Below are 26,627 nucleotides of genomic sequence, written 5' to 3'. Positions count from 1 at the left end.
AATGGCTTTTGGTCAGCTTTTGGTCGCATTGCTCAAATGAGTTGCAAGTACGCGACATACACGTTTTGCTGTTGGTGGAGTCGTCATCTTTGGGCGCCCTGCCAAGAGTAAGCGCCTGCCTAAATCCGTTCCGTCGTCGTCGTCCGACACGAGAGGAATTCTTTGCGAGCTCAGCCACAAGGCTTCGACGACTATGTTTCTTATTCTCTCATCATGTATACCATCGATCTTGCCGATGTAAGATCTATCAGGCGTTTGTCTCGACAGCTATACTGCGTTCCGTATCGCGACATATCGTATTTAGACGTTTGTGCCTGTGACATAAAAAAGCAGCGAGAGCAACTCTCCCCTATTCAGATACAAGAAAAGTATGGTCAGCCGCGGCGGCCGTTCGAAAGGATGCACCAACTGTCGCCGCCGGCGTGTGAAATGCGGTATGTGCCCATTCGCTTACCCCACGTTCACCGAGTCGAAACCAGGTGCATGTGCTGACAAGAAAGACGAGAACCGTCCCGTGTGCGGACAATGCACAAAGCGTGGTCTCGAATGTGAAGGGCCAAAAGACCTAACCTGGATCGATCAGAGTAGGACATTCGAAGCCAAACCAACAAACGCAGCCCAGAATGCTGTCGTCAAGATAGCTAGTCCGACTGAGCTATCTCTCAAAGCCTTTGAAGATGACATCTGCTTGGCGTACACTCGCAAGACCTTGCTTCGCGGAGGACCTGTCGAAATAGCCTGCAACATGGTTGAGAGCTACGGCGCATCTATAGAAAGCGACAACCCAGGTCTTGATCTGTTGCGCAAAGGGATATTAACCTTGTCTGTTACCTTTTTCGGAAGCCAACATCGACAGGACTACATCACAAAAAAAGGTTATTCCCAATACAGTGAGGTACTGCGGCAGCTGAATTCGCATCTTTCTCACCCGGAGCTGCAGTTGACAAACGAAACTCTATTGACAGCACTGTCTTGTATGCTTCTCGAGATCTTCTTGCCTACTGGACCGAAGAACTTTTTGAAGCACCAGCGAGGCCTCGATGCCATCGCGATGCTACGAGGCCCACCGAAAGAGTCCGATGGTACTACGGCAACAATTTTTCGCGGCTTGCGCATTCTCTCTATTGTTGGCTCGCTGGCGGAGTCTAGGACTTCTCTGTACTCCAGAGAAGAATGGAAGCGGGTTCCGCCTGTCCAGGCAAGCGAGGCAGGATACTTTCAGCATCACGTTTTCACCATTCTGGCCGATTGTACCCGTCTAATTGGCCGTCGCAATGCCCTGCTTGCTTCCAAAGCCATACCCGCCAGTTTCGAACCGTTACTTGTCGAGGTGGAAACTGTATTGAGCGCGCTAGAGGCGCTGTATCCGCACTGGGAGGTTTTAAATCGAAATCAGCTAGCTGGAGTGACAGAGCAGTCAGATATGGCGAAGACACTGGGGGTGGCCAATCATGTCTCTGCAACGGCATATATGCTCTACAACACTGCATACATATGCGTGCTTCAAATCAAGGATTCGTTGTCTCCGTCACCGATTAATGTTGCATGGCGAAACGCTGCGGCGACGAGCATCGCCAAATGCTTGGAATTGAAAGAATATGAACAGCGCGAGGGTGCACCGCAATCGAACACCATAGCCTACGTGGCTATAAGAGTGGCATGGCAAGCGTTGGGCGGTTTCGACTCTCCGGAAGGACGACGCTTAGCACATGTTGTCGATTCTGCGACAAATTCGGTCTTCCAGCAGCCATCTCTGCCATCGGATGAGTCGCTCTTTTCTAGATTTGTCGAAAGGATGCCGGTCGTGCTACCCAACTGCACGTCGTACCCCAATGAGCAGCATGATGCATGGTCTGAAGGGCCGCCAGGCATCATTGAATTCAGCATGCAACAGTTGGTCATACATCCCCGATTCTACGTAGAGACTTCTGACTCCCATAGGCATCTCGCATAGCTTTAGTTGCGTACAGCTACTGCATCAACCCTATACAAGATTAGCAATGGCTGAAAAGAAGCTGCCCATGAAGTGCGATGTCGTAGTGCATTGCAGTTATGCGCCACGCCTGATTTACTTCGGAGCACCCTTCTCAACCTGTGTTCTAATTTCGCGACATGTCACGCGGCTCCACATGGCGCGTTCCAAGCTTCCCCGGATTTTGACATTAGCCGGTGGCAATCTACCGGTAGGGAATGAAACACGGCGAATTTATCTGAACATGCTTCGGGTGAAGGGCACAGCTTCATCGATCTGAATTTGAATCATTGTGCCTTTGCACGACCTGTTGCGCGAAAGGCTGCGGACTCCCGTCTATGTGCGCTCACTTGCGGCCCAATTTTGCGCCCCAAAAACGGTGGCGAACCCACGAACACGCTGATATTGCGACCAAACACCTGAACACACATCTGCCGGACAGGGTCCTTTCGCCGCTTCCGATGACCCGGTTTAAGCATGTCGTCTACTATAAACGAGCCAAGAGCCCCTAAGCTTCACGGGAATGACCTCAGGACAGCGGGCGGAGCCTTGGCGTTTATACATAAAGATGGTAGGCCTTGAGAAACAATTCGAGCATTTCAGAAACACAGTCGTCGTTCTTCTATCATCATGGGTCTCAAGTCTCTCATTGTCGCGACAATCGCTGCGGTGGCCATCGCTGGGCCCATTCCAGATCCTCTCAATATGATGAAGCGGGCTGGACCTGCGGCGGGCCAAGTGATCACAAAGTGCGCAGCACCTGGTCAAATTGCTCTCGCCTACGATGACGGCCCATCTCAGTACACACAAAAGCTCGTCGACACCTTGACCGCTGGTGGAGCTAAGGGCACCTTCTTTGTTACTGGTTCGCTATATGGTACGCATAGCATTCCTCATGATACTCACCTAAGAGCACCTCCTAACAGGCGTAGGATGTATCTACAACCAGAAGAGCGCTCTCCAGAATGCCTACAAAGCTGGCCACCAGATCGCATCCCACACTTGGTCCCACCCGCAAAACTTCGGCTCCCTCTCAACCAACGACCTAACATCCCAGATGACGCGTCTTGAGCAAGCCCTCGTCAACATTATCGGTGTGAAGCCAACCTACATGCGCCCTCCTTACCTCGCCACTGGCGGAAACGTGCTCCCAACAATGAAGACGCTTGGATACCGCGTCATCACCGATGATGTCGACTCCGAGGACTGGAACGGCAAGACACCCCAGCAGAGCCAGCAGAAGTTCCAGCAAGCCGGTACCAGCGGTAATGGACATATCCCTCTCATGCACGAGACTTATGCTTCTACGGTCAACACCCTTACGCCTTGGTTGATCAGCTGGGCGAAGAACAACAATCTCAAGTTGGTTACTGTTGGTGAGTTCGATTATCAGTCTGTTATCATTGAGACATATTGCTAACTTGGTGTTTTAGCTGAGTGCCTGGGTGACGCTAGTGGCGCTTACAAGAGTGGTACACCGAACGGTGCCTCGACTTGCTAGTTGGATCCAGTCCAGATGAGTTGAAACTTCGCCGTTCACTTTGACCTCAGTATCTGTGGAAGAGCAGACAACGACTACCCTTGATCTATGTACATATTTTACTTTTAGAAAACCCTTTTAGCGAAGGCATTGATTATTCCTTCTGATGTTTCCACTTGCGTACGCTTGATGATCTCGTGCTAATGCGCTTCGCCCTTTGTCAGCTACTAATGTTGTAATTCTTAAATGAATTCTGCGGATCGTAGGTCAGTAAGAAGGGGTGAGTCGATGAGCTGGTATCTATTCTCAATATTAGTGTCGAGTTGTGAAATTGACGAAGCGACAAAAAAGCTGTTGAGTCACAAGCATTTAGAACAAGACAAAAAGGTCGGTAAGTGCGAGATAGTAAGCTCAAGACATTTAATGAGGATGGGGCAAGAAGTGTGAGCGGTGACAGACCGCCGGTACGCATCCGAAGCAGGAGGCGGAGAGGTTTCTCTGCTGGCCAATGCCCCCATTCATTCCCACGCATGAGATTCGAGACGAGCGAGACTACTCGAAGGTCCTTCGTAAGTATTGGTGTTTGTCTCCGAACTCTAGTCCCGTCGCTTTTCCAAGCTCTTGCCAATCTATGTGCAGCTTGCCAATCCATCGCTCGCAGCATCAATCGTGCAATCATTCGTGTTGCCTCTGCAAGGTGAAGTCTAGAAAAAGAGTAAGTATGATATGATTACTCCGGTCAGGAAAGAGAGTGTCATTGTCACATACTCCGGAACATGGCTGGTCAGGTCGTTGGTCGTTAGGAACGCAAACTCCAGCTGGACTATCGTCTCCGTAGCAGAGCTTCATTCAGTTAGCCATGAGATAGGTATCTAGAGCACGAAAGATGAGTTAACTTGCCCCTGATGACCCCTGCGCCGATGCAATACTCGAGATTATAGCCGCAATGATGAAAAGCTTCATTTTTTAAAATGATGGGTGATGATTTTATAAGTTTTGCGGAGTATTGGAGTATCCGAAGCTCTATTGTGGAAGGTGCTTATATACTCCACATGGTTGAGTATAGTACATCGTACTTGCTGACATCGATCGTCAAAAACTACAAGCAGTGCCAGCTAACTAGTCCGTTCTTGAGTGGAATACCGCTGGACCTGCTGTAAGTGACGGTGTGCTTCGGTCGTCCTCGGGTCAATCCAGCCTTGCCGTGACACGCGTAACTCATTCGGCCCAGCGTGATTATGATCGTTTTGACAACAGGTAACTGAGCACATATATTCTAATAGCTTGCACTTGACAAGACCTATTTATTTTTAGGATCGATTAGGTTGCTGAAGTTGTGGAAAGCTCGTTTTCGTACACTACCCACGGACCAAACAGCAACTAAAGTGTAAGATCCCGCTTCGTTCAAACGTTCAATCTTTTCACTCTCAAGATTACTCACCATAATCATGTTTCGATTAGTGTACATAGGATGTACGAGCTCGGAGTGATTCTTTCGGCTGAATACACCGCCTTGGCTTACAGACGCGCGTTCTAGTCTGGCGCACGTCCTAGTCTACTTGTGTCTCCACCTAATGCTACCCGCCAGGTAAGACCTCGAACTGACACCTCATAGTGATAGTAGCGTACATGAGCAGTTGTAGGGAGCCAATTCAAGGCTAAAGCTCGTATGATCCATCATGTGCAAAGGCTTGAATGTCTTGCAAAAAGAAGCTATAGCCTCCCTAGGTCCACGAAACTAGCTACTTCAAGATAGCATACCCTACCCTAGAAGACTAAGCTTCTCAAACATTTTAATCACTGGCGCCTCTCTCTTCTTCCCCACCTCTTGCAAGCTATCCCATAGCGTCGCATCTCCGCCAGTAGGCTTCATCGCCTCACCTTCAACGCCAACTGGCAGCTGATTAGCACTCTCGGAGGCTCCAACTGCCACAGCTGGGTACATCTCCTTGATTGCATCCTGACACCGTTCCATGACCTCGTTGACAGCATTGGACACGGCATCAGCACGCTCTCTCATACTTCTCCTAAACAAACCTTCGACAAGGCGCTGGATTTCTTCCTGCATGCTGTTGATACGCTCGATGAGGCGTTCGATCGAGTTGGTAAGATACTCCTCCTCATATACTGTGCCCTTCTTACCACGCGCACGCTTCCTCTCCTCCCTGCGCTTATTCTTGCTTGTCTTGCGTGTAGTCGTCGTGTTTACTGTGCCAGTCTGATTTGTGTATCTGGTCATGAATGTACCACCGCTCGTTGTGTCCGTGGGCGCCAGAGAGATGTTGTCAGGGATGTTCGCATCGGCCGGGCCGTCAATCATGCCCTCGTAGAATGCCATCGGATCTTCTGCTTTCTTGGTCCGGAGTTCCTTGAGTCGAGGTACTTGAGCTTGCAGTTGGCCTTTCATGTCGGCGAGGAACTCAGTCATATCTGCGCTGCGTTCTATGAGACCGGGATCGATGACTTCGGTAATAAGAGCAGGTTCGCGGCGGAGCGTGACGACACGAATTGCTTCGGCGAAGTGGCAACCACGACACAGGAGACGCGCTGCGGACGTAAGATCAGACAGATAGTCCAGTGTTATTGATGTAGCGGATAGGTAGTCCTTGGATTCTGCGAGACCATCGGCGAGGTCCGTGGCAATGGTCGACAGCTCATCAGCGCTGACATCGGCGAGAACAGCAGACGATAAGGCTTCGCGCCAGAGATTGGCTGACCGGTAACATGGCCAAGCGGATGTATGATCGCCGAGATACTCGTACGCCAGCGCAGCTTCTTTGTTCTTGTTGTTGCTGCTCAAGAAATCTGCGTACAACCGCATGATTTCTCTCAAGCGAGTGTTGTCGTATTGGTACATGCTCAAGGCCTCGGGGTAAAGGTCGTGCTTTTGTACATACTCCTGTACTTCATCGTAGGCCTGGAGTTCTTTGAGATGTGTGAGTGCTTTCGCTCTGCGTCCGAGCTGGTCGTCAATCTTGAATTTGCGACGGATTTCGGGGAGATCTTGTAGAGACTGGAGATGTGGAAGATATTCTCTCGGATCCTGTGAGAGTTAGACAATGCTTTGTTGGGCGATATGTCAGATGTACCTTTTGTGATTGTTGAGCGATGAGCAGGGCGAGATCTAGATTGTAAAGTCCCAATGATGTGTCATAGAGCTGGTTGACGTCTGCAAGAAAGCAAATGTGCTCGGCAGCCTTGTCAGTAAGCGGGTCACTTGATGCTGCAAGACGTTAGTAGATTGATCAACCAGCGAATGAGTAAGACTCACCTTGCAGACGACCGATCATAGCTAGACCAGTCTCCAGAGCTGGCGGTGTTTTGGAGACGTGGGCCGTGATTATGTTCTGCAGGTGCACATCCTTGTACTGTGACTTCTCTAGTACGTCCAAGAAAGCGTCGCATATGCGATTGACTTTATTGTCGACTTGATCTTGTGACAGCTTTGACTTTGTGGCCAGTTCCTTTGTCTTCAGTGTTTCCTTGTACATAGTTTCCGAGACGTCCTCGTTACTGTATCCGTTAGCTGATGTATACCTGATCATGGAGGTGGCCATCTACCGGAGCTGTGCTAAGAGCAAATCGATGTGCTCTATCTTCTTGATCTGCGAAATAATCCTCTCCAGACTGGCCATGAAACGCTCCGGATCATGATCATGTAGGATATTGAAATCCACGCGCTGGTTGCGACAAGCAAAGAATGCTTCATCATATCGGTCTGCCTCAATACTTCGGCGTATAGCAGCAAGCACAAGTGCTCGTGGGTATATCGTTTCCAGGTTACCTCTCGGCATCTGTAGTACGACTGAGTACGTTGTTGGCATGACCGTGACGATCTTTGCTCCTCTCTCGATGCTTCTGCATCTTTCATCCTTTTGTGGTTCGTCTGCAGGTACCTCTAGATCTGGAAAATATTAGTATGTAGGCGACTTCGACAATCCAAGCGGCGCTCACCATCTACACTAGCAAGATGAACAAATTTGAGGAGATGCTGCGTCGTTGTGAAGATAAGATGAGCGGTAGTGACCACGAACGATGTACAGTTGCGAACTAATATGCGTTCATTGGCATACAGCACTCCGCTTTTAGTCAAACCAAACGCCAGTGTCTGCACCTGTCAGCCATTGTCAATACAACTTGACAGATGTTATACGTACCTGACCCTCAACATTGACGAGCTGAACCTCGGGTGCAAAAGAGGGGAATTTGTTGACAAGAGACATCTGCGGTGGCAGATCCGATGTAGTCTCATCGACCACAACCTGATGTAAGGCACCACTCTGAAACTGGCTGTACAGCGTTTCCTGATCGATACTCGAAAGAAGCAGAGACGTGCCTTCGGCCTCCATTATGGGTCCTTGGGGCAGCAACATATCTCCCTCGGAATGCCAGAGAGAGCTTTCCTCCTCGTCCCAGCTATCGGTTAGTACGAACATCTGGTCCTCGCCAAGAAATGTGACATGACGCGGGGAGTGATCTTTTACCGCGTCACTGCGCCAAAGGAGACTAGGTTTTGGTATTGGCCGCTTGTTCAGGTCGAGGGCATATACTGCAAGGTCGCTGTCGGAAAGTACTGCTAGACAGTTGCCCGATTTCGAAAGTGCAACATCCATAGGCTTCGACTCTAGAGCCACAGTGTGTAATGACATGGGAGGTGGTACGTTCGCAATGCGAAGAGGCGTAAGTTTTAGAGACACTTGCAACCATCAGTACCAAACGATCCTTCAAGGAGAAGGTAGCTACTCACATCCGTCTATCGAAGCGACCATACCAAAGTCATTTGGTGGAGCAACTGAGCCAGCCGAAATCGTAGAGGCATACTCTAATACTTGCAGCGAATCTAATCTGTATTTAGCCAGACGTACTGGTAGGAACGGGTAGATGAGATACCTGACGTCGAAAGCGCGACAGCAAGCGGACGCTCGGCGTGCCAATCGCACATGACTGTCCGAGGAGAAGCCTCGGGAAATCGAAGTTCTTGCTTGAGATAGTAGTGGTAATTGCTCATCGTCCAGAGTTGCACCTTGTCGGGATAGGATACAGCAATGACGTTAGAATCACTGTTCCACTTGAGTGTCAATGGAACTGAGAGGGCAGCTAACTCCTCAACAGTAAATCGAAGATCGAACTGGCCATGACGAAGACCGTTCCGCTCGAAAAAGACCACCTCAACTTTGTCGCTGGTACGGCGAGTACTGGCAATTAAGTTGCCTGATGGTCGCCAACTGAGGGCCCCTTCGAGGCCATCCACAGGTTCGCTTACACTGTCCAGTTGTCCTTCGCGGGAGTACACACGGATCATGCGACGGCGCTCTTCCTCGATCTTGCTTACTGCGAACCATGCGCCATCGCCTCTCCAGCTGATTGTGACAGATCTGTCGTCCAGGGGGCTGAGTACACCCTCGTCGATGCTTTCCGGTACTGTTGGGTCCTGTAGCGCCCTGGCTCGTTTGCCTTTGAACTGCGTCTCTTTCTTTCCCCACCCGACCGAGACGTGACTGGAGACGTTCACATCTTCAGGAGTGAGGTTGACGCTTGCAATGTTCTCGATATCGCGACTCATCAACAGTAAGGTGTCCGCCTGTGTAGTGATGGCGAGGAGTTCCTCATCTGGCGACCACGCAGCAGCCGAGAGGCCAGCATCCACCGATCCCACGATCTCAACTAGCTCTTCCGTAGATGTTGGGTTTTCTCTTACGAGGACGATATCCCCTCCGGCCAAAATCAAACATGATGTCGAAGTGTCGGCGAAATGGTGCAAACTTAAGATTGAGTCATGGGTAAGCGAGGGCAGCGGACACGGCGCATCCCACGATGCGATGCTTTCGAGTTTCTCCTCAACACCGTTGCGCGCATAATGTAGTCTCTTGAGTTCGATGGTCGCACGTGATTCCGAGGGACCGAAAGCGCATACCAGTGCATCAGATGCGGCGTCCCAGGCAGTCGCAGTTAGCGGTAGTGGTTCGTCTCCAGAAAACCGCAGAAGCGACCTTCCCACAATCTTTAGGTTTCGCATTGCCGTAGAATCATGGGCTGTGTTCGTTGCAATGTTGCGTCCTGTTGCTTGAATGACTGGTCACTAGCCCGTTGGCAGAATCGCGCTTCCGAATTTTTGGTGATACTAGCGCCGAGCTTCTACCGAAGAGTGATGCAACAACGCCTCTCATCGTCATACAGGTGTTGCAAAATGAATCCCGTCCTCTTACCACTTGCTTCTCAAAAAGTTACCTGTATGGATTAACTTGCCTCTTCCACTGTTCCAATCGATCAAGTGGCCAGCGACAGTACCCCACGTCTCAATTCAAATAGCCACTTTGATTGACCGAGGGGACATTGATGAACAACGTCGAACATTGTCAACTGCATACACTGAAGCATGATGGAATACAGACAATGAAATTGATGCTGTAGTGTCTATACAGGTGTCCGAGCGACCCTCCGATATTCTACAAATCCCGCATCCTCCCAATAACCCAGTATCGTGCCCACGCTGCGAGTGACTGCGTCTAGGGCTTGTTCTTCTTTGTCTGCCAGACTGTAGTGAGAGTATGGTTAGATGTATATTCACGGCAGGTGGGATTGAATCAGGTGCCTCACCAGCAAGGAGGAATGGCAGGGAGAATCCGGTTGCTGCGACTGTTAGCCTGGACCTGGCATTGCGACGCGCCAAAGCTCACCCATGAATCCCCAGTACTTGAAGGCAAAGCCCCTCTTCAATGGGTCGAATGGCAAGTTGCTGCGCGGGCCCTCGGGGTAGTGGTATGGGCTGGCGAACTGGGCGCGGGTGGACTGGAAGCCGCGGCGGGCAACGAGAGTTGGGGCCGAGGCGGCGCGGAAGGTAGCACGGGCGAGCATCTTGGGAGGTCAGCGTAGATCGCAATTGGCGTCGAGTTGCAGCGTACTTTGGCGGTGTTGTAGAGTGGAGAGGTTGCGGAGTTCTGGTCGCGGTGGTTCGATGAGTTGCAGCTTCCACGGCCATGTCTTGGCGATGATCCGCTTAGTCAGGATCATCAGTGAAACTTTCTTGATCTCGGTCGCGCTTGCATACCATAATCTTTCGCGACAGGTCAAAACCGCCTGTCTGACCCGCCAGCCACACCCGTGAGATAATAGCATCCAACTGCGAATAGAGCGAAACACAACCACCCACCATGGACGACGACATGTTCGACGTCTTCGAGGGCGGCCCTTCCAAGGACACCGCGCCCAAGAAGAGCAAGAAGCGCCAGGCGAATGGCACTGTCAAGTCACCCGAGCCGGTTCAGGACACCGCTATGGCCGATGCACCCGCAGAGACGACCGAGACGACGAATGAGAACGGCAATGCGCAGACTCTGAAGAAGAAGCAGAAGCGCGATGCAGAGCCCGAGCCCATCGTTACCGACGACTTCGAGACTGAGCAGTCGCGCGAGGTCGCCGCCGCCGCCGGGCTACAAGCGCAGTCGCAAGAAGGCCAGGCAGTGGTGCTCTCGCATCAAGTCCGCCATCAGGTCGCTCTCCCACCAGACTACGACTATGTTCCCATCTCCGAGCACAAAGCCCCAGCCGAGCCCGCGCGCACATGGCCTTTCACCCTAGATCCTTTCCAGCAGGTCTCTATCGCATCGATACAGCGAAACGAGAGTGTTCTAGTGTCTGCGCATACCTCGGCCGGAAAGACAGTTGTGGCAGAATACGCCATCGCACAATGTCTCAAGAACAATCAGCGAGTCATCTACACCAGCCCGATCAAGGCGCTCAGTAACCAAAAGTACCGAGAATTCATGGCCGAGTTTGGCGACGTCGGCCTTATGACTGGTGATGTCACCATCAACCCCACCGCGACTTGTCTGGTTATGACGACTGAGGTATGTATCGAAAGAGCTTGCCAATGGTATCCACTAATATCTGCAGATTCTCCGCTCTATGTTGTACAGAGGTTCTGAGATTATGCGCGAAGTAGCTTGGGTCGTATTTGACGAGGTCCACTACCTGCGCGACAAATCGAGAGGTGTTGTCTGGGAAGAGACCATCATTCTGCTTCCCGATAAGGTCCGCTACGTCTTCCTCTCCGCCACCATTCCCAATGCCATGCAGTTCGCAGAATGGATCACGAAAACCCATAGCCAACCGTGCCACGTCGTTTACACCGATTTCCGTCCGACGCCCCTGCAACACTATTTCTTCCCTGCTGGTGCCGAGGGTATACATCTGGTGGTAGACGAAAAGGGTGTGTTCCGTGAAGAGAACTTCCAGAAGGCCATGTCGTCTATTGCGGACAAGGGTGGAAGTGAGGCTAAGGACTTTATGGCGAAACGTAAAGGCAAAGGCAAAGACAAAAAAACCAACACGGGCGGCAACAAGGATCAGACGGATATCTACAAGATTGTTAAGATGATCATGATCAAAAGCTACAACCCGGTCATTGTTTTCAGTTTCAGTAAGAGGGAATGCGAGAATTACGCACTCTCCATGAGCTCGCTAGCGTTCAACGACGACTCGGAAAAGGCCATGGTCACAAAGGTCTTTAACAGCGCCATCGAGATGCTCTCAGAGGAGGACCGCCAACTACCCCAGATTCAACACATCCTTCCCCTACTCCGAAGGGGTATTGGTGTTCATCACTCTGGACTGCTACCTATCCTGAAGGAGACTATCGAGATTTTGTTCCAGGAGGGGCTGATCAAGGTGCTTTTCGCTACTGAGACATTCTCTATTGGATTGAACATGCCGGCTAAGACAGTCGTGTTTACCAGTGTGCGCAAATTCGATGGAGTATCGCAGCGATGGGTTACGCCTTCCGAATTCATCCAGATGTCTGGTCGAGCCGGTCGTCGTGGTCTCGATGACCGTGGTATTGTCATCATGATGATCGGCGAGCAGATGGAGCCGGCTGTGGCGAAGGAAATCGTCCGCGGTCAACAGGACAATCTCAACTCCGCTTTCCACTTGGGTTACAACATGATTCTCAACCTTATGCGAGTTGAGGGCATATCTCCCGAGTTTATGCTGGAGAGGTGTTTCTTCCAGTTCCAGAGCACAGCGGGTGTCTCCAATCTTGAGAAACGTAAGTTTGTGTCTGTGATATCTAGGTACAACTACTAACAGTATCGTAGAACTTGAAGAGCTTGAGCAAGAGAAGGCGAACACGAACATTGTTGACGAGCCTGCAATCAAAGACTACTACAATCTGCGGCAGCAGCTGGATACACACACTAAAGACATGCGCGATGTGATCATGCAGCCCAACTACTGCTTGCAATTCTTGCAAGGTGGTCGGTTGGTAAAGATCAAGTTCAAAGACTACGACTTCGGCTGGGGCGCTGTTGTAGCGTACACTGCTCGCAAGGCTAACAAGGGAGAAGTCCTGCAACCTCAAGAGTCGTACATTGTTGACGTGCTACTGCCCGTCAGCAGCGATACCAAGTTTGTTCCTGCGGTCAACGATGGTCTGCCACCCGGTGTGCGACCACCTGCGGCCGGAGACAAAGGCAAGATGGAGGTTGTGCCTGTAGTCCTGAACTGCATTGAATCGATTGGCCATCTCCGAGTATTCCTGCCCAACGAACTCAAGTCGACTGAGCAAAGGAACAACGTTCGCAAAGCGCTGAGCGAGGTCAAGAAGCGCTTCCCCGACGGAATTGCCATTCTAGATCCCATTGAGAACATGAACATCAAGGACGACAGTTTTAAGAGACTCTTAAGGGTAAGCTTTGCCATCATACACATATGTCTCTCCCTAACACAACGCAGAAAATCGAAGTTCTAGAGTCCCGCCTGCTCTCGAATCCTCTGCACAACTCGCCTAGATTACCCGAACTATACAGCCAATACGCGCAGAAGATTGCGATCGGTGAGAAGATCAAGAACATCAGGAAGGAGATTGCGAGCGCCCTGTCAGTCATCCAACTGGACGAGCTGAAGAGCAGGAAACGTGTGTTGCGACGACTTGGCTTCATTGACGATGCGGACGTCGTCCAGCTCAAAGCCCGTGTTGCTTGCGAGATCAGCACTGGAGATGAGCTTGTGCTTAGCGAGCTGCTCTTCAATCGTTTCTTCAACGAGCTCACGCCAGAGCAATGTGCTGCTTGTCTCAGTTGTTTCATCTTTGAGGAGAAGACGCAGGAAGTGCCGGCGCTCAAGGAAGAGCTTGCCAAACCGTATCGCGAGATCCAGCAGCAGGCTAGGGTGATTGCGAAGATGTCACAAGAGAGCAAGCTGACTGTCAACGAAGAGGAGTACCTCAAGTCATTCAAGTATGAGCTGATGGAGGTCGTTTACGCGTGGTCCAAGGGTGCGACGTTCGCAGAGATTTGGTATGTTGCTTCGGTCGATCCGCATTGAACAACGACTAACGTTTGCAGCAAAATGACCGACGTGTACGAGGGAAGTCTCATCCGTCTCTTCAGGCGACTGGAAGAACTGCTCCGACAAATAGCTCAAGCGTCCAAAGTTATGGGCAGCGAAGAGCTTGAACAAAAGTTCACGGCAGCACTGGAGCTTGTCCGTAGGGATCTGGTCGCAGCCCAGTCCCTGTATCTATAATGTGTGGAGCACGTTTTGTATATTACGGTGTTGGTGGGAGTCTTTGATAGCATCATTGTTCGAGCAGGTAAGTGTGGCACTCGCATGGCGTTCTCCTTTATGCGGTTGAATCAAAGCGCCACCGGACATGCCCATGTCTCAGGCGCACGCAGGGAGCCTTGGGCGCTATGCATCTCAGAAGAGAAGCAAGGCGTGAGTGCGTCCTGGATAGAAATTCACTAGATCTGATACTGTGGGCTTGCACCACGGTGGAGGATCCCCCACGTACATACATTCTCTCTGATATGCATGGTGATATGTGATGTGATGTGATGTAGCTAGTGCCGCCGTAGCCGCTGCCCTTGCTTTTCCAACAGGCAACCACGCGATGTCAAAACGTGAATGGGCAACTTTTAGGATGAAGCAAAAGTGGCGAGAAGATACAACCTCAACTCCAGATGAGAGCGAAAGTGCTGCGCTGGATATCTGTGACATGTGACGTGATTGGCTGTGTGCACGGACATAGCTGTTAGCATATTCTTGGGCCTTCGTATGGCTCTGCTGTCTCCACCACGGCAACAACAACACACCTGACACCGCTCTACGGCCGACCCAACGAGAGCCTCGCCCTCTGCATCATCCTCAAGACATCGCTATCCGGCTCCCAACAAAGCAGGCGTGCGATTTCACTGCGTTTGCGGGCCCTTCCTCGTCATGAGCGTACAGTACCAGACCTTCACGCCCCCTCATCTCTTGAACAACAACCGCCGCTCTCCCACCCGCAACCGTAAGTCCGCTCGCTGCTCTCAACAACCCAACCCCATGTCGGCTACTGACTTGACACCCTTTGCAGTCTTCGCCCCCACGCCCGCAATGACAGGCCGCAAGCGGAAAGCCGAGGACGATGGCAGCGCCGGAGACGACGACCGCATGAGTGCATCGCCATCCACATCGCCCGCCGTACTCCCACGACCTGCGCCGCGAGGCATGAAGCGCATGCGAACCAACATCTCAGGCCGACCCCTCCCCCTGCCTCGCCTCCTCGAGACCCTGAGCCCCGACGAGATGCGCAACCTCCTGCAGTCCATCTGCCAGCGCCACCCTGACATCGGCAACGAGGTTGTCACCACCGCGCCGCGGCCAAGCATACAGTCAACATTGGAGGTTCTGTCAAAGTACGAGGCGGCGTTTCAGGCTGCCTTCCCCTTTGGCGGCCGTGCGTCGTCCGACTACGCATACAACCGGGTGCGGCAACAGCTTGACGAATTGCTCGACTCGCTCAAAGACTTCACACCTCACTTCCTTCCACCCCACGAACATCAACCCGCTACATCACTCGCCTTCCTTGACGGCGCCACTGAGATCATCCATCGCTTACCCAACTGGGACACCTATCAACACAACCGACACAAGCAGGAGGCATACGAGGAAATGGCAAAAGCGTGGGCGATAGTCATCCAGGAGGCAGCGAAGAAGGCGGGCGGCATACAGCTCCAATATGGCGGATGGGACCAGAAGATTGCGAAGCACAATGAGATTTCGGGCGGAAAGATGCAGGAAGCAGTCAACGAGCTACGTGGAGGTCTCGGCTGGATGGGCACAGAGACGCCCAACCCTGCTGCAGGCGGGTCCAACGATGCCATGTCCATTCGCCAACAGTTGTTGAGTGGAAACTATGGGACCGGCTCTCCCGCAAGCATAGGTGCATGGTAGATCGACAACTACCAGGCACTAGCTGTGCCGACAGCGAAGTGAACCCAGGCTTCTCTCCCTGAACACATGGCTGCTTCTCTGGCATCTAGCAACGCCTTACCCGACCATCGACCGCGATCGCCCTCCCCACATTACCTCGCATCCATCACAGCATTACTACCATGGCGATCTTCCAACAATTACGGCCTAATCCATAACCGCGAATGATACCATTGCATGGAGGCATATTCCCATGATAACGACTGCATAGCGTTTCCTTCGGTTTTTGTTAACGTACAACAGCATCTGGCGGGCGGATATCATTGCACTGGCGTACCGGCTGCGAATCATTTTCAGACCCAAACCTTGATCTTTGTGCCCTGTTTCGCCACTTGGCGTAATGTTTTGACATTATTACAAATCATGTACCCGGCTTGGGCTACTGTTCGACGGATTGCACTCTTTTTTTTTTACTTTGTTTCGGAGGAAGGGATGGTGTTCTGTATTGCAAGAGCATCTGGAAGCGGACGGTATATGTACAGGCGGAAACCCTTATTGGAGTATGGAGAAGAATAGACTTTTTGTATATACGCTGACCGAGTTTCTGCATGTGACTTTTTGAAGACTTTGAAAATGCTCACTGTATCATCTAGGCTAATTGTGGAGCCATTCCACGATAGTTTGCGTTCGACCCAGAACTGTCGAGCTTTCGGAAGCCCTTTCCGTGAGGTTCAGTATTTGGACCGCTCGCGCGGCAGCGCGCTTTCGCGCCTCGTCTCAGAGATACAGTGGTAATCACGTAACGATAGACGTTGGTGTAACCCCAGTACTCGTGTAACCCCAATAACCCTTATCCTGGAGACTCACTTCCACACTTTCATCATTCACTCATCTTCTCACGCTCACGCTCACGCTCACGCTCACACCTTCCGTACTCCCAACACGCTTGAGCTTGTTCCTGTCAGATTTTCCGTTATCAAGCTCTGTGCTATCAAGCAAGTATTATGGCGATCACTACAGACTACCCTGGAATCAAGGTCGAAGTTCGTGTTGCTGAAGCCGTCCTACAGGAATATGACGACGATGAGGCGGAGAGCTCGACGAATGCGGCGACGAAATACATCGAGGCCACTTCCGGGTCGACCTTCGACATTCGCTTTGAGATGACTCCAAAATGGCCAGACAACCCAGTCTTATTTCGAACTTATGTAGATGGGCGGCACGTTCGAGATCGTATCGCAAAGCAGGAGGACTTCAGAGGTACTAGCTACAGGATGTTGGTTGAAGGCTCAGCTTATACAGAAAACGAGCGGTGGTTCACAACCAAATTTGCTTCCTCTGCCCTCCAAATTGGTATTCTGGCTGAACATTGATATATCGCTAGATCTGACTTCTTCCCAGATGATCCTGACGTCCGTTCCGCTGCAGACCAGCTTATGAAAGACATGAAAGAGATGGGAGAGATTGAGGTCCATGTTTTCTTCGTCAAGAACGTTCGCAATTCCAGCAAGCTGGAGTTATCTGCAATGAGTACCTCGGACTTTGGCAACATACCGGAGAAGGCTCTGAAGGGCAGAGCCTTGTCCCATCAAACAATGTAAAGAGGGATAGGCATAGGAGGCTTGCAATATAGACTAACCAATTATAGTCTGCGTGCTCCAGAAGTTATACCGAAGACTACGCAGCTGACATGCCGATACATGAACAATGATCGCAAGTCCTTCATCACTTTCAAATTCAAGTACCGGTCTAAGGGTAAGTGAATCTAATTCTAGACTCCGTAAATCATGCATCTAACGTATATACAGCTGCCCTTCAGTCTCTTCTCATCATCCCCCGCAATCCTAGTCCAGTACCGCTCGAAGATCGTGACGTCGATACCCTTACTCTAAAGGAGTCCCATGAAGTACTTCGGCGTCATCGTGAACGAGAAGACGCCGCGCCGAGTGTCAAGCGAGAAAGGTTCAAGCGAGAACGAAGCAGTACCGCTGTCATGGAGGACCAGGATGATGGCAACGTCTCTTTTGTATCTGCTAAGCGCAGGAGGCTTCCCATTACTCTAAACGAGGACGGTATCGAGATTGTTGATTTGACTTCGGCTACAGCCTGAAGATATAGCCTGACAAGAGTGATTTACTAGAGGCATTTCTGACGCTTGCGAATCTTTTATGTTTCTAAAACATATTCTCTTCTCAACATCTTATTTAGTCTGCATCTTTCCTGTCAGTACAGACTTCGCTCACTTGCTTAATCAGCTCGAAAATCTCAGGTGACTGCAACTCGTCTAATCGTCGTTTTAACTTTTACCTTCTGTCTGGACTCTTTTGCACTTCGCACTCACGAATACCATGGCTATCACAACCGGCATCCCAGGCCTTGAGGTCACTATCGAGGTTGACGCAATAGCGCTACCAGAACACGAACATGCTGGTGTCGAGGACGGCGAGGTTACGACTTCAATTACCAAATACATCGAAGCGCCACCAGCTACCGACTTCTCTATCCGCTATCTTTATCGTCCACCATTCACGCCTCCTTCAGCAATCCAAATGGATATACTTCTGGATGGCAATTACGTGCAAGCTCCGTTCATTGAGTGGGGTGGTAAAGAAGGCTGCGAGGGATACTTATGCTCGAGATCTACTTCGTCCGCTGGTGGACGTAGCTTTACTCAAGGCTTCCAATTCGCCGAGCTAAAGACTAGTGAGCTCTTGTTCATCGGCATCTTCCTTGGTATTAGCTAACTACGAAAAGACGAGAACAATACCCCGGTCACCAAAGAGGTTGCTGACCGGCTGTCAACTACCGGTCGTATCGTGCTTTACTTCTACTTGATTGAGCATCTAGAGGCAGTGAAGCCAGCCGAAGTACCTCAGCTTGCGAACAACGAGTTTGACTCTCTCAGTGAAAAGGCGCTGCACAAAACAGCTGCAGCACAGGGCGATGCATTGTCTCACCAAACTAGGTATATTTGTTACACCCATGAAAAGCGTCGGCACTGACATGCCCAATAGCCTCACTATACCAGTACAGCGCGATAGCATCACTTTTAACGAAGTGGCAACAACAGGAAATGAGCCTTTTGCGACCTTCACTTTTCTCTATAGGTCAATTGGTCAGTTGTAAGTATGTCAGGCCAAGTCATTCCGTCCGCTAATGACCGTGCAGATGCGCTCAAGTCTATTGGTGTTATCCCGCGTACTCCAAGCCCATCACAGCAGTCAGAGGATGAGGATGAGGACAAAGATCCGGAAGACATGACCGAGGAAGAGATGAGGGCGGAGCTCAAGCGCGTGCGCGTAAGCGATAGGACACCGCAGAAACGATCATACACTTATGACTGACTGGTCACAGGAAAAGAGGCAAGACGCGATCAGAATCAAGCGCGAACGCGAAGAAGAAAGCCAGGCCGGTGATACCACCCTCCTAGGCGACGACGAAGTTCAGTGGACTAGGAGTCAGCCGAAGAAGGTATGCCGTGGCCCTAGGGCTAAAGATGAGGTGGTAGCTTTGGACTGTTGAGCGCTTCAAGTAATCAGGTCGATGGATACTGGCCAACATGGCGGGTTTGGTGCTTGTGATGGTGCGCAAGCGTCAGAGTTGGGGTATTGTCAGTGACATGGTCGGTCGATTTTCCTCACTTCATTTTTCTCACATTTCTCAAATGTCCCACCGCGTTCTGCTTCCCTTCATCCTACTTTTCGTTGAGTGGGGCCTGTGGTCTTCGCACTAAGGCCGAGGTCGCTAGAAAGGAAGCATCGAGGAATCCAGCATGCCCAAATTACATCTTATGGCTATGGACGCGCGATTCAGTGACGCGTCGGAGATGAGAACTTTCAGAATTACCGTCTCTCACCTGCCGATAATCACCTTCACCTCACGTTCCATCCGCCAATGCCTCCATCCTCATTTGAGGTGAAGGCTCTTCCACAGCAAACACCTTCAATATATCTTTGGCAACGTTACCACTCCCAAGGACATCTTTCTACTATTACTCTTCGTTTCCTTTGTTGCCCTGAATCTGTACCTGGCGCCATGGCAATCGTAGATGAAGTCCCAGGGCTCGAGGTTCAGATCTACGTCCATGGAAACCCACTTCGCGAGTATGTCGACCAGCACGCAGCCGTATCGGAAGCCACTTCGGAAAGCTACATCGAAGTGCATTCAAATTCGGCCTTCGAGATTCACTACTCGTTCAAGGCGCCGTTTCCCGTCGACCGCCCTGTATCTATGATCGTGACAATGGACGGCAAGGACATCGACGAACCTCTTATTCGTCCCTGTGAGCTGTACAACCAAGAAGGTCATGTCAGTTCCGGCCCAATCTCGAACGATGGTAGGAATTGGTCGACAAAGTCATATCGCTTCTCACCACTTGATATCAGTAGGACGTCTTTACTTCTTGCAAAACAGCATATTGATGTATATACAGGGGAATGCAGCGAAAATCCTATACCGGAAGATCTACAAAAGAAGATACGGCTCGTTGGTATTATTACTTGCGAGTTCTACTTCCTCAACAACGCGAGACGCAGTGCAAGGACCAAATTTGTACACAAGGAGCTTGAGAAATTGGACACAGTCAACGAGAAGGCTATCAAGGGCGAGTCGCTGTCGCATCAGGCAATTTCGGTATGATTCGCGCTAAACATCGAGACGGACTAACGTGATTACAGTCTTGGAGAGACGGAGCCTGCGGAAGAGATTGAGTATTACGATGCCGAATATGCCGACGGAGGGGAGCCATTCGCAACATTTCACTTTTACTATCGCTCGCTTGGTAAATTTTGCCCTCAAACTAAAATTTTAGCGGATTGACCATATCATTCGTAGCTGCACTCAAGGATTTACACATTATCGAACGCACGCCCGACCCAGTCGACTTCCTCGATGGTGATAACACGGTTCTCGGACAACTGAATAGGGAACAATTAGAAGCTATTGTGCGGCGCTTCAGGGTAGGTCACCTGTTACCATGTGTCTGTATCTGGCGCGCTGACATGAACTAGGAGCAAGAAGAGACCCGTGTACGCATGAAACGCGAGCTATCCGATACCTCAACCGTAGGAGGCAATGATCACGGATCCAGTGGCCTGAGTGCAACATGCGACGACGACTTCATCGAGATACGTTCGGTCGATCTGCGTAGAAAGAGGAAGCAGCAACGCGTCAGACAGATACCAACTGATGAGACGGAGGTCATAGAACTTGACTGAGCAATATGAAGGAAGAGAATCCACAACGATATGGCAAATATGATGGCGCGTTTGAAGCATCGAAGCTATATTTCACAATGATCTTCTTGAAGATCAGTGTGAACATTGGCTCTTCAATCTTTCACAACTAAACATGTATATTTACCCATCTCTTCATCGGTACTACTGTCTCCCTAAGTATCCAAATAGATTTCCTCAACGCTATAGAAATACTGCGAACTTGCCAGGTCAATATTTCCGTGAGCAGATCTGCAAACACATCAATTCCACCCATCATGACTGCAGGTACCCAAAAAGCTAGCGGATCCACCAAGACCCGTCCAAACATCCTACCTCTCGCCGGTCTCGACAATCTCACGATTCAGACAGCATTCCAAAACCGCCTCTTCACATCGGTTGAGCTGACCTCAGTCTACCTTACCCGTATTCGTGAATTAAACCCCCAGTTTCACGCGGTGGCAGAAGTCAACCCGGACGCCACATCCATGGCCCACCTCCTCGATGTTGAAAGACTAACAAACGGCGCTCGAGGCACGCTACACGGTGTGCCTATTCTCTTGAAGGACAATATGCCCACTCTTGACGCCACGTTCACAACATGTGGCAGTGTTGCCTTGATAGATGCCAGACCGTCTGAGGAAGCTGAGATTGTGAAAACGATACGGAAGGCGGGAGCTATAGTACTGGGCAAAGGAAATATGGCTGAGTGGGCAGGCTTCCGGTCTACGAGTGGATGTTCAGGTTGGAGTGCTAGAGGAGGTCAGACTACAGGCATTTACCACCCAGGCATGAAGGCCAGCGGGAGTTCGGGAGGTTGTGCCGTAGCGGTTGCAGCAGGTATGTGCTTTGCAGCGTTAGGCACGGAAACATGCTACTCCATTGTTTCTTCAACCGAGAAATCAGGGATCGTGGGCTTCAAGCCTACGCGCGGTCTTCTTTCTTCAAAAGGGATAATTTACGCATCCAAAAGACTCGACACTGTTGGGGTACTTACGCGTACTGTGTCTGACGCATCGTTTTTCGTCCTTGGTCTTGTGCAGCAAAGCGATCACATCCCTTCACCAACAAAGCAGAAGCTATTGCAAAATCTGAACAGTGCATGTTCAAGCACTCATCTAAACGGCATTCGCATCGGCGTCCCCCATCATCTCAGCGAACTAGAAAACCTTCCTAGGTGTAGGAAGGAAGCATTTGAAAAGACGCTCACATTATTAGAAAACGCAGGCGCTACCATTATCCACGACTTTCAGATTACTGGTGCTTCGAGTTGGGAAGCTCTTTCACCAGAAGCTAAAAGCATTATTTTGGACACAGATATGAAGGTTGCGATAAACTCATACCTCTCTTCCCTCGAAAAAAATCCTAACGGAATCCAAAATCTCCAAGATCTCATCACCTTTACGAAAGCTCATCCAGCGGAGCAATACCCGCGGCGGAATGCCGAAGGTCTCGAGAGGGCGGAAGCCTCTGATCTGAATGGGCTGCTTTATAGGACCATGTTAGTAAAAGACAACTACTACACAGGCGAAGGTGGCATCGAAACAGCTTTGTGTACAAATTGTTGCGACGTTATGATTCTACCTACCTTGAGTGTCACCATACAGAGTTTTGCTGCGAAAGCAGGAAGTCCGGTGATAAGCGTACCGATGGGGGTGTTTCCCATAGATACGCCCATAGAGAAGGATTCTAGAAACCACCTGGTCAACGTCGCACCTGGAATACCGTTCTCGGCATACATATTCGGAAGAGCGACCAAGGATGAGGATGTACTTAAAGTGGGGCATGTGCTGGAGCACTTGACCAAGGTTATGGATACATTGGTGCCATATGTAGAGATGTGATGAAACGGAGACCATGGTAATGAATTACGAGTCTATCCACGAAGCGACTTTCAGCATGCTATGTTATATTAGTGAGCGTCTTTTCGGTAGATGAGCCTGTCTGTAGCATGCCATACTATCATATTGAACGTTGCTTATGCAAGGATGCTACGTATTCTGCAAATCATGTGCTCTGCCTGCCGTACAACCCCATATCGGATGTACGAAGCCTACTCAGTCCAGCTCGATGACTTCATCTTTGCTGGTTGGGAAGCAACGTCGCTTTGCGGGCCTCTCATTCACCATCTCAACGTCTCCGTCATCACCATCGTCATCGGCACGGTCTCGCTTGCGTGTCTCGGCCTCTTCCTGCTTGAGCTGTCGTATCCGGTAAGTTTCTGTCTAGATAGCAGAGGGTAAAGGAGGCTCACGTAGATTTTATTCACCTCCTCTTCTGAGACCACATCCTTGACTGGTGCTGGACTCGACGATCGGGGGAGAATGGCGAGTGACTTCAGAGCAGCTGCAGAGCGGTATCTGAACTCAATGACGGCGAATGGGCGACCTTCTCCATCGACGTAGTCAGCCTCCATGAACTTGACAGGTGCGATGCGCTCAGGCGGGTCGAGGCTGTCAGGATTGTTAGCGCATGATAGGAAGCCAGCTTTGCAATACGTACGTAGTCTTGTGCGAGACGGATGAGCCTTTCAAAGCCTTCTCAGGGACTTTGTCGTACTGGTACATTGACGGGACATCCTTCCATGCAGCCGCCATGCGTACATTGGTGACTTTGTGGAATGCTATAGAGATGGTACCCGTGTGTGCCAGTTGCTCCTGGAGCTCGTGCTCGATTGCGCTCCTCTCATCGTCTAGACACGTTAGCCATGTGGTAGGAATGCTGACTAGCTACACTCACGAGTATCCAGAGAGGCGAAGCGGAAGCGCTGGCCCATGAAGTTACGGCCCGCTTTTGCGCTGCTGGCATAAATGTGCCTCGAGACACCGTAGTAGTCGTAGTTGCGCTTCTCGAAGATGAATTTGCGCATGTCCACGCCGTCGATGCTGACTATGGCCTTGATGCTATAGTGCTCGAAGAGGTAACCGGGGATGTAGTAGCGGACGCCGAACTGCTCGCCTGCTTCAGACTCGATGTAGACTATCTTGGTGTGGAGATTAGCATCTTCACAGTCATCAAGTTCAACAACAGGGCGATTGTCCACAAGGACAGACGCTTCGAGGTTAGGAAAGAGAGGGTGCGGGGCCATGACGAGGAGGTTCGTGACGATAGAGATTGAGAGCAAATGAGAATTGCTATCTGACGCGCTCTATGTACAAACAACTGCTGTTGTGGGCAGGAGCAGTGTGAGTACGTAAGCAGTCATATGCTTCATGCCAGCGAGGCAGGCACGAGGCAACGGCGACCTCACCGCTCACCTCATTGAGTTCTACAACCCTGGATTCATTTTACGTTACTCATCCTCGCCATCGATATTGAAAGATCCCTTTTTCCATTCTGAACACGCATTTGGTCAAAAACGTGGTGAACGACGTAGGCTGCACGTGCCGCACTCTCAGGGCTGTCTTCGACACAAAATAGGCCCTAGGTATATACAATAGCTATTAGTTTCCAGCATGACAACTCTGATTGTAGCGTATACCTTCAGGCTGCATGTTCGTAGTACGCAGCCCAAAGTGTACTAGCTTCTGTATACTCGAACTTCCGCTTCGAGCGCTGACGTCGCAGGACGCTAAAGACTACAGGCCGACTGTTCTGTCCGTCCAACGCTAGTTGTTGGACTAACAGCAGTCAGATGTTCTACTGGTATTAGTGTTGCAGCCGTTATGACGCCCCATCCGCAGCGAGCCGATCGTCAAAAAGAAAAACGGATGCTGGAATGACCAGATGCATCTGGAATGTAAACAGAGCATTATAGCTGGAGATTTGTCAAGCAATGAACTATGCGCGAGACATTGAGAACCGTTTGATATGAGGCGCGTTAATTGTTGCCTATGAAATCGCTCCCGCTCTTACTTCCAAGGTTTATGACCATGACTCAGCCTGGCAATCATTATTGTAAATTACAGAAAAGTGTTTCTGGCTGTAGCCCAAACTCCGATGATAATGCAATGCTTTGAGTTGAATGAATTCGTGAAAGGAGTGTGTCGTAAAAGTTCGTGAGTATGTCGTAAATATCGTATCGCATCAGGATGTCGCCATCATCATGGTGCCGTCTTTTCCTCCGGTACCGGTTCGTTCAATCGTGCTTCTCGTGACTTTCTTCGGAGGCGTGCTTGGAGGGAGAACATCACCAGTATTATCAGAGCATTCACGATCATGACGATCTGCAACCATTTCACAGTTACCTGATAATATGTCAGTGGGTGATCTGCGACATGACGCGGGCGACTGACCGCTTCGGTGCAAGCTATGCTGGTATTCTCGCGGTCTCCCCTTGGCACGAAGCCTGGTTGATAGTTGCAAGCTGCCATCTCGCGTGTGCAGTACTGATTCGTGTTCAGTTTGCCACTCATCATCAACCTCTCGGAACTGCAGCCCCACTGGTCGTCGCCTCGTTCGGTATAGTGAAGCACGACGGCGGAAAGAGCAGTTGCAGATCCAGCAAGAGTGGTAACAACAATACTAAGCATCCAAAAGCGACGTGTGCTCTGAAGGTGGTCAGTCTTGTCTAATCAAATCGACCTCAAAGATACGTACAATGTTGTACTGCGAGTCCATATCTGGTTTGCGCAACGTACTCCAGGCAATAAGAGCCACAATAGCCGCCGTCAAATTCAGACATCCAGAAACGATAGTCGCATCTGTCGAGGCCTCCTTGAAGTAAACGATTGTGTCGTCTGTCTCGTACTGTTGCAGTCGGTCGTTGAAATTGCTTGTTACTACTTTGAGACCGCGTGGTATGACCCAATCTGTAAGGATCCAGTAATGCGTCGTCAATGCCACCGAGACGAGGGATATGAGGAGGAAGACAATTGACGGCACCAGGGCGAGTTTCAAAATCTTGTCGTATTGAAGCATGTTGACGTTCAGGAGTCGGTCCTACACTGTGGCAGGACGTCGCAAGTGATGGCCAGATTCCAAAAAGCGGAATAGCAGCCCGCAAGTACATGGGCATGACCTACCTAAAATAAGGCGCGACGCTCGTCCGTTTCCTGCTGCGCCGTTCCAACTACCAGGCGGATGTCTAAAAGCTTGTGCGGGTCTCGGCGCGCATCATGACCCGCCTCTACGATCCTCTGCCATGTCAGACATCATTAGGCTGCGCTACGCTTGATCCGCACCATAGACCCGTCACTTTGACGACTGGATGCGATGAGAGTCCCTCTTGTCGTGGAGTTTCATTCAGACACCCGCGCTGTCTGCGCTGTGAGATGCCTGATGTCTTTGCCGTACCGACCTAGATGGGTAGCGTGTCAGCCACGCGCCGCGGGCTTCACCGCATAAACGGCAACGACTCCGAGGCCTTGGTCGACTGGAAAATCGCGCTTGATGTTTGTTTCGCTGGTCGCCTAGCTGGGCGTAAAGAAGATCTGGTTTTGATTGGCAACGTTTGAATGTCATAGCTCTAGTTGGGGTTGAAGAACGTCATCAGGCCCCTGTGAGGAAGCAGCCGGCATCTGTGGATGGTATTGCCAAGACTTACCTACTTGTCGATTTGCCGTCGAACCCGACACCATACCTGTTGCAAGCATACATCATCATTTCGGGTTCGACGCAAAACGCAGGTACAAAGCGGGGAAACTGGGGTGGTTGGTACTGCCAGCCTCGTACAGCGTTCACATTGCTGATTACGTAGCAGGTAAGGCGCTGCTTCGCACCATCCTAAAGCGGCACTGCATCAAAGAACCAACACAGGTTGGTATCATCTTATCGCTTTCGTTTCTTTTGACAACACATGAATAGGACTTGTGCACTTAGCTCCTAC

At 50.7% G+C, this 26,627-nt stretch overlaps 13 protein-coding genes across 13 annotated transcripts; 8 read left to right on the top strand and 5 right to left on the bottom strand.

Moving 5' to 3' along the window:
- Positions 1 to 436: 436 nt before the first annotated feature.
- Positions 437 to 1,954, top strand: CC77DRAFT_1063523 (hypothetical protein; the record flags this gene model as incomplete). The annotated part of the gene is made up of 1 exon (XM_018528632.1): positions 437 to 1,954. The coding sequence occupies one exon, from the start codon at positions 437 to 439 to the stop codon at positions 1,952 to 1,954; it is 1,518 nt and encodes a 505-aa protein (XP_018383612.1).
- A 648-nt stretch (positions 1,955 to 2,602) lies between these two features.
- Positions 2,603 to 3,473, top strand: CC77DRAFT_940462 (chitin deacetylase-like protein; the record flags this gene model as incomplete). Its single annotated transcript, XM_018534731.1, has 3 exons — positions 2,603 to 2,849; positions 2,905 to 3,348; positions 3,406 to 3,473. 3 exons carry the CDS (start codon positions 2,603 to 2,605, stop codon positions 3,471 to 3,473), a joined length of 759 nt encoding a protein of 252 aa, XP_018383611.1.
- A 437-nt stretch (positions 3,474 to 3,910) lies between these two features.
- Positions 3,911 to 4,454, bottom strand: CC77DRAFT_1022417 (hypothetical protein). The gene is made up of 3 exons (XM_018525458.1): positions 4,353 to 4,454; positions 4,221 to 4,295; positions 3,911 to 4,156 (listed from the first exon to the last, which is right to left on the bottom strand). The coding sequence occupies exons 1-3, from the start codon at positions 4,413 to 4,415 to the stop codon at positions 4,082 to 4,084; spliced, it is 213 nt and encodes a 70-aa protein (XP_018383610.1). The 5' UTR covers positions 4,416 to 4,454; the 3' UTR covers positions 3,911 to 4,081.
- Positions 4,455 to 4,917: 463 nt separating this feature from the next.
- Positions 4,918 to 9,621, bottom strand: CC77DRAFT_1096770 (elongator complex protein 1). Its single transcript, XM_018529860.1, has 8 exons — positions 8,343 to 9,621; positions 8,200 to 8,292; positions 7,610 to 8,148; positions 7,407 to 7,560; positions 7,014 to 7,356; positions 6,724 to 6,965; positions 6,542 to 6,675; positions 4,918 to 6,495 (listed from the first exon to the last, which is right to left on the bottom strand). Exons 1-8 carry the CDS (start codon positions 9,466 to 9,468, stop codon positions 5,215 to 5,217), a joined length of 3,912 nt encoding a protein of 1,303 aa, XP_018383609.1. The 5' UTR covers positions 9,469 to 9,621; the 3' UTR covers positions 4,918 to 5,214.
- A 337-nt stretch (positions 9,622 to 9,958) lies between these two features.
- On the bottom strand, positions 9,959 to 10,307 carry CC77DRAFT_940274 (hypothetical protein; the record flags this gene model as incomplete). The annotated part of the gene is made up of 3 exons (XM_018534722.1): positions 9,959 to 9,987; positions 10,050 to 10,082; positions 10,130 to 10,307. 3 exons carry the CDS (start codon positions 10,305 to 10,307, stop codon positions 9,959 to 9,961), a joined length of 240 nt encoding a protein of 79 aa, XP_018383608.1.
- A 192-nt stretch (positions 10,308 to 10,499) lies between these two features.
- CC77DRAFT_993628 (ATP-dependent RNA helicase DOB1) lies at positions 10,500 to 14,248 on the top strand. The gene is made up of 5 exons (XM_018536418.1): positions 10,500 to 11,299; positions 11,346 to 12,498; positions 12,548 to 13,137; positions 13,185 to 13,747; positions 13,796 to 14,248. The coding sequence occupies exons 1-5, from the start codon at positions 10,604 to 10,606 to the stop codon at positions 13,974 to 13,976; spliced, it is 3,183 nt and encodes a 1,060-aa protein (XP_018383607.1). The 5' UTR covers positions 10,500 to 10,603; the 3' UTR covers positions 13,977 to 14,248.
- Positions 14,249 to 14,560: 312 nt separating this feature from the next.
- On the top strand, positions 14,561 to 15,776 carry CC77DRAFT_215687 (tethering factor for nuclear proteasome sts1). The gene is made up of 2 exons (XM_018530694.1): positions 14,561 to 14,742; positions 14,809 to 15,776. The coding sequence occupies exons 1-2, from the start codon at positions 14,670 to 14,672 to the stop codon at positions 15,666 to 15,668; spliced, it is 933 nt and encodes a 310-aa protein (XP_018383606.1). The 5' UTR covers positions 14,561 to 14,669; the 3' UTR covers positions 15,669 to 15,776.
- Positions 15,777 to 16,381: 605 nt separating this feature from the next.
- Positions 16,382 to 17,757, top strand: CC77DRAFT_993622 (hypothetical protein; the record flags this gene model as incomplete). Its single annotated transcript, XM_018536417.1, has 4 exons — positions 16,382 to 17,000; positions 17,049 to 17,244; positions 17,296 to 17,402; positions 17,456 to 17,757. The coding sequence occupies exons 1-4, from the start codon at positions 16,652 to 16,654 to the stop codon at positions 17,755 to 17,757; spliced, it is 954 nt and encodes a 317-aa protein (XP_018383605.1). The 5' UTR covers positions 16,382 to 16,651.
- A 235-nt stretch (positions 17,758 to 17,992) lies between these two features.
- CC77DRAFT_967523 (hypothetical protein) lies at positions 17,993 to 19,176 on the top strand (the record flags this gene model as incomplete). Its single annotated transcript, XM_018535753.1, has 5 exons — positions 17,993 to 18,350; positions 18,402 to 18,612; positions 18,662 to 18,762; positions 18,816 to 18,946; positions 19,002 to 19,176. 5 exons carry the CDS (start codon positions 17,996 to 17,998, stop codon positions 19,167 to 19,169), a joined length of 966 nt encoding a protein of 321 aa, XP_018383604.1. The 3' UTR covers positions 19,170 to 19,176.
- A 506-nt stretch (positions 19,177 to 19,682) lies between these two features.
- On the top strand, positions 19,683 to 21,010 carry CC77DRAFT_1074050 (hypothetical protein; the record flags this gene model as incomplete). Its single annotated transcript, XM_018529202.1, has 5 exons — positions 19,683 to 20,031; positions 20,080 to 20,279; positions 20,334 to 20,427; positions 20,481 to 20,605; positions 20,657 to 21,010. The coding sequence occupies 5 exons, from the start codon at positions 19,683 to 19,685 to the stop codon at positions 20,861 to 20,863; spliced, it is 975 nt and encodes a 324-aa protein (XP_018383603.1). The 3' UTR covers positions 20,864 to 21,010.
- A 128-nt stretch (positions 21,011 to 21,138) lies between these two features.
- Positions 21,139 to 22,704, top strand: CC77DRAFT_1074049 (amidase signature enzyme; the record flags this gene model as incomplete). Its single annotated transcript, XM_018529201.1, has 1 exon — positions 21,139 to 22,704. The coding sequence occupies one exon, from the start codon at positions 21,139 to 21,141 to the stop codon at positions 22,702 to 22,704; it is 1,566 nt and encodes a 521-aa protein (XP_018383602.1).
- Positions 22,705 to 22,873: 169 nt separating this feature from the next.
- Positions 22,874 to 23,948, bottom strand: CC77DRAFT_1074047 (hypothetical protein; the record flags this gene model as incomplete). The annotated part of the gene is made up of 4 exons (XM_018529200.1): positions 22,874 to 23,061; positions 23,115 to 23,313; positions 23,363 to 23,552; positions 23,600 to 23,948. The coding sequence occupies 4 exons, from the start codon at positions 23,946 to 23,948 to the stop codon at positions 22,918 to 22,920; spliced, it is 882 nt and encodes a 293-aa protein (XP_018383601.1). The 3' UTR covers positions 22,874 to 22,917.
- Positions 23,949 to 24,657: 709 nt separating this feature from the next.
- On the bottom strand, positions 24,658 to 26,022 carry CC77DRAFT_215410 (hypothetical protein). Its single transcript, XM_018530691.1, has 3 exons — positions 25,400 to 26,022; positions 25,096 to 25,350; positions 24,658 to 25,047 (listed from the first exon to the last, which is right to left on the bottom strand). Exons 1-3 carry the CDS (start codon positions 25,718 to 25,720, stop codon positions 24,904 to 24,906), a joined length of 720 nt encoding a protein of 239 aa, XP_018383600.1. The 5' UTR covers positions 25,721 to 26,022; the 3' UTR covers positions 24,658 to 24,903.
- Between the last annotated feature and the right edge of the window lie 605 nt (positions 26,023 to 26,627).

This window comes from Alternaria alternata (genome assembly GCF_001642055.1).
Source record: "Alternaria alternata strain SRC1lrK2f unplaced genomic scaffold CC77scaffold_16, whole genome shotgun sequence".
NCBI lineage: Eukaryota > Fungi > Ascomycota > Dothideomycetes > Pleosporales > Pleosporaceae > Alternaria > Alternaria alternata.
The sequence above is the reverse complement of the archived record's forward strand: the minus strand, read 5'-3'. Positions and strand labels throughout refer to the sequence as shown.

Coding starts and splice junctions, on each gene's coding strand:
- CC77DRAFT_215410 (XM_018530691.1), bottom strand. CDS start 25,720: ATGCTTCAATACGACAAGATTTTGAAACTCGCCCTGGTGCCGTCAATT. Junction 25,351..25,399: donor TGGACTCGCAGTACAACATT/GTACGTATCTTT, acceptor GACCACCTTCAG/AGCACACGTCGCTTTTGGAT. Junction 25,048..25,095: donor GCATAGCTTGCACCGAAGCG/GTCAGTCGCCCG, acceptor ACATATTATCAG/GTAACTGTGAAATGGTTGCA.
- CC77DRAFT_993628 (XM_018536418.1), top strand. CDS start 10,604: ATGGACGACGACATGTTCGACGTCTTCGAGGGCGGCCCTTCCAAGGAC. Junction 11,300..11,345: donor GTCTGGTTATGACGACTGAG/GTATGTATCGAA, acceptor TAATATCTGCAG/ATTCTCCGCTCTATGTTGTA. Junction 13,748..13,795: donor GCGACGTTCGCAGAGATTTG/GTATGTTGCTTC, acceptor TAACGTTTGCAG/CAAAATGACCGACGTGTACG.
- CC77DRAFT_1096770 (XM_018529860.1), bottom strand. CDS start 9,468: ATGCGAAACCTAAAGATTGTGGGAAGGTCGCTTCTGCGGTTTTCTGGA. Junction 7,561..7,609: donor TCGTCAATGTTGAGGGTCAG/GTACGTATAACA, acceptor TGACAGGTGCAG/ACACTGGCGTTTGGTTTGAC. Junction 7,357..7,406: donor TCATCTTGCTAGTGTAGATG/GTGAGCGCCGCT, acceptor AATATTTTCCAG/ATCTAGAGGTACCTGCAGAC.
- CC77DRAFT_215687 (XM_018530694.1), top strand. CDS start 14,670: ATGAGCGTACAGTACCAGACCTTCACGCCCCCTCATCTCTTGAACAAC. Junction 14,743..14,808: donor CCGCTCTCCCACCCGCAACC/GTAAGTCCGCTC, acceptor CACCCTTTGCAG/TCTTCGCCCCCACGCCCGCA.
- CC77DRAFT_1022417 (XM_018525458.1), bottom strand. CDS start 4,415: ATGAAGCTTTTCATCATTGCGGCTATAATCTCGAGTATTGCATCGGCG. Junction 4,296..4,352: donor CGGCGCAGGGGTCATCAGGG/GCAAGTTAACTC, acceptor AACTGAATGAAG/CTCTGCTACGGAGACGATAG. Junction 4,157..4,220: donor CTGACCAGCCATGTTCCGGA/GTATGTGACAAT, acceptor CTCTTTTTCTAG/ACTTCACCTTGCAGAGGCAA.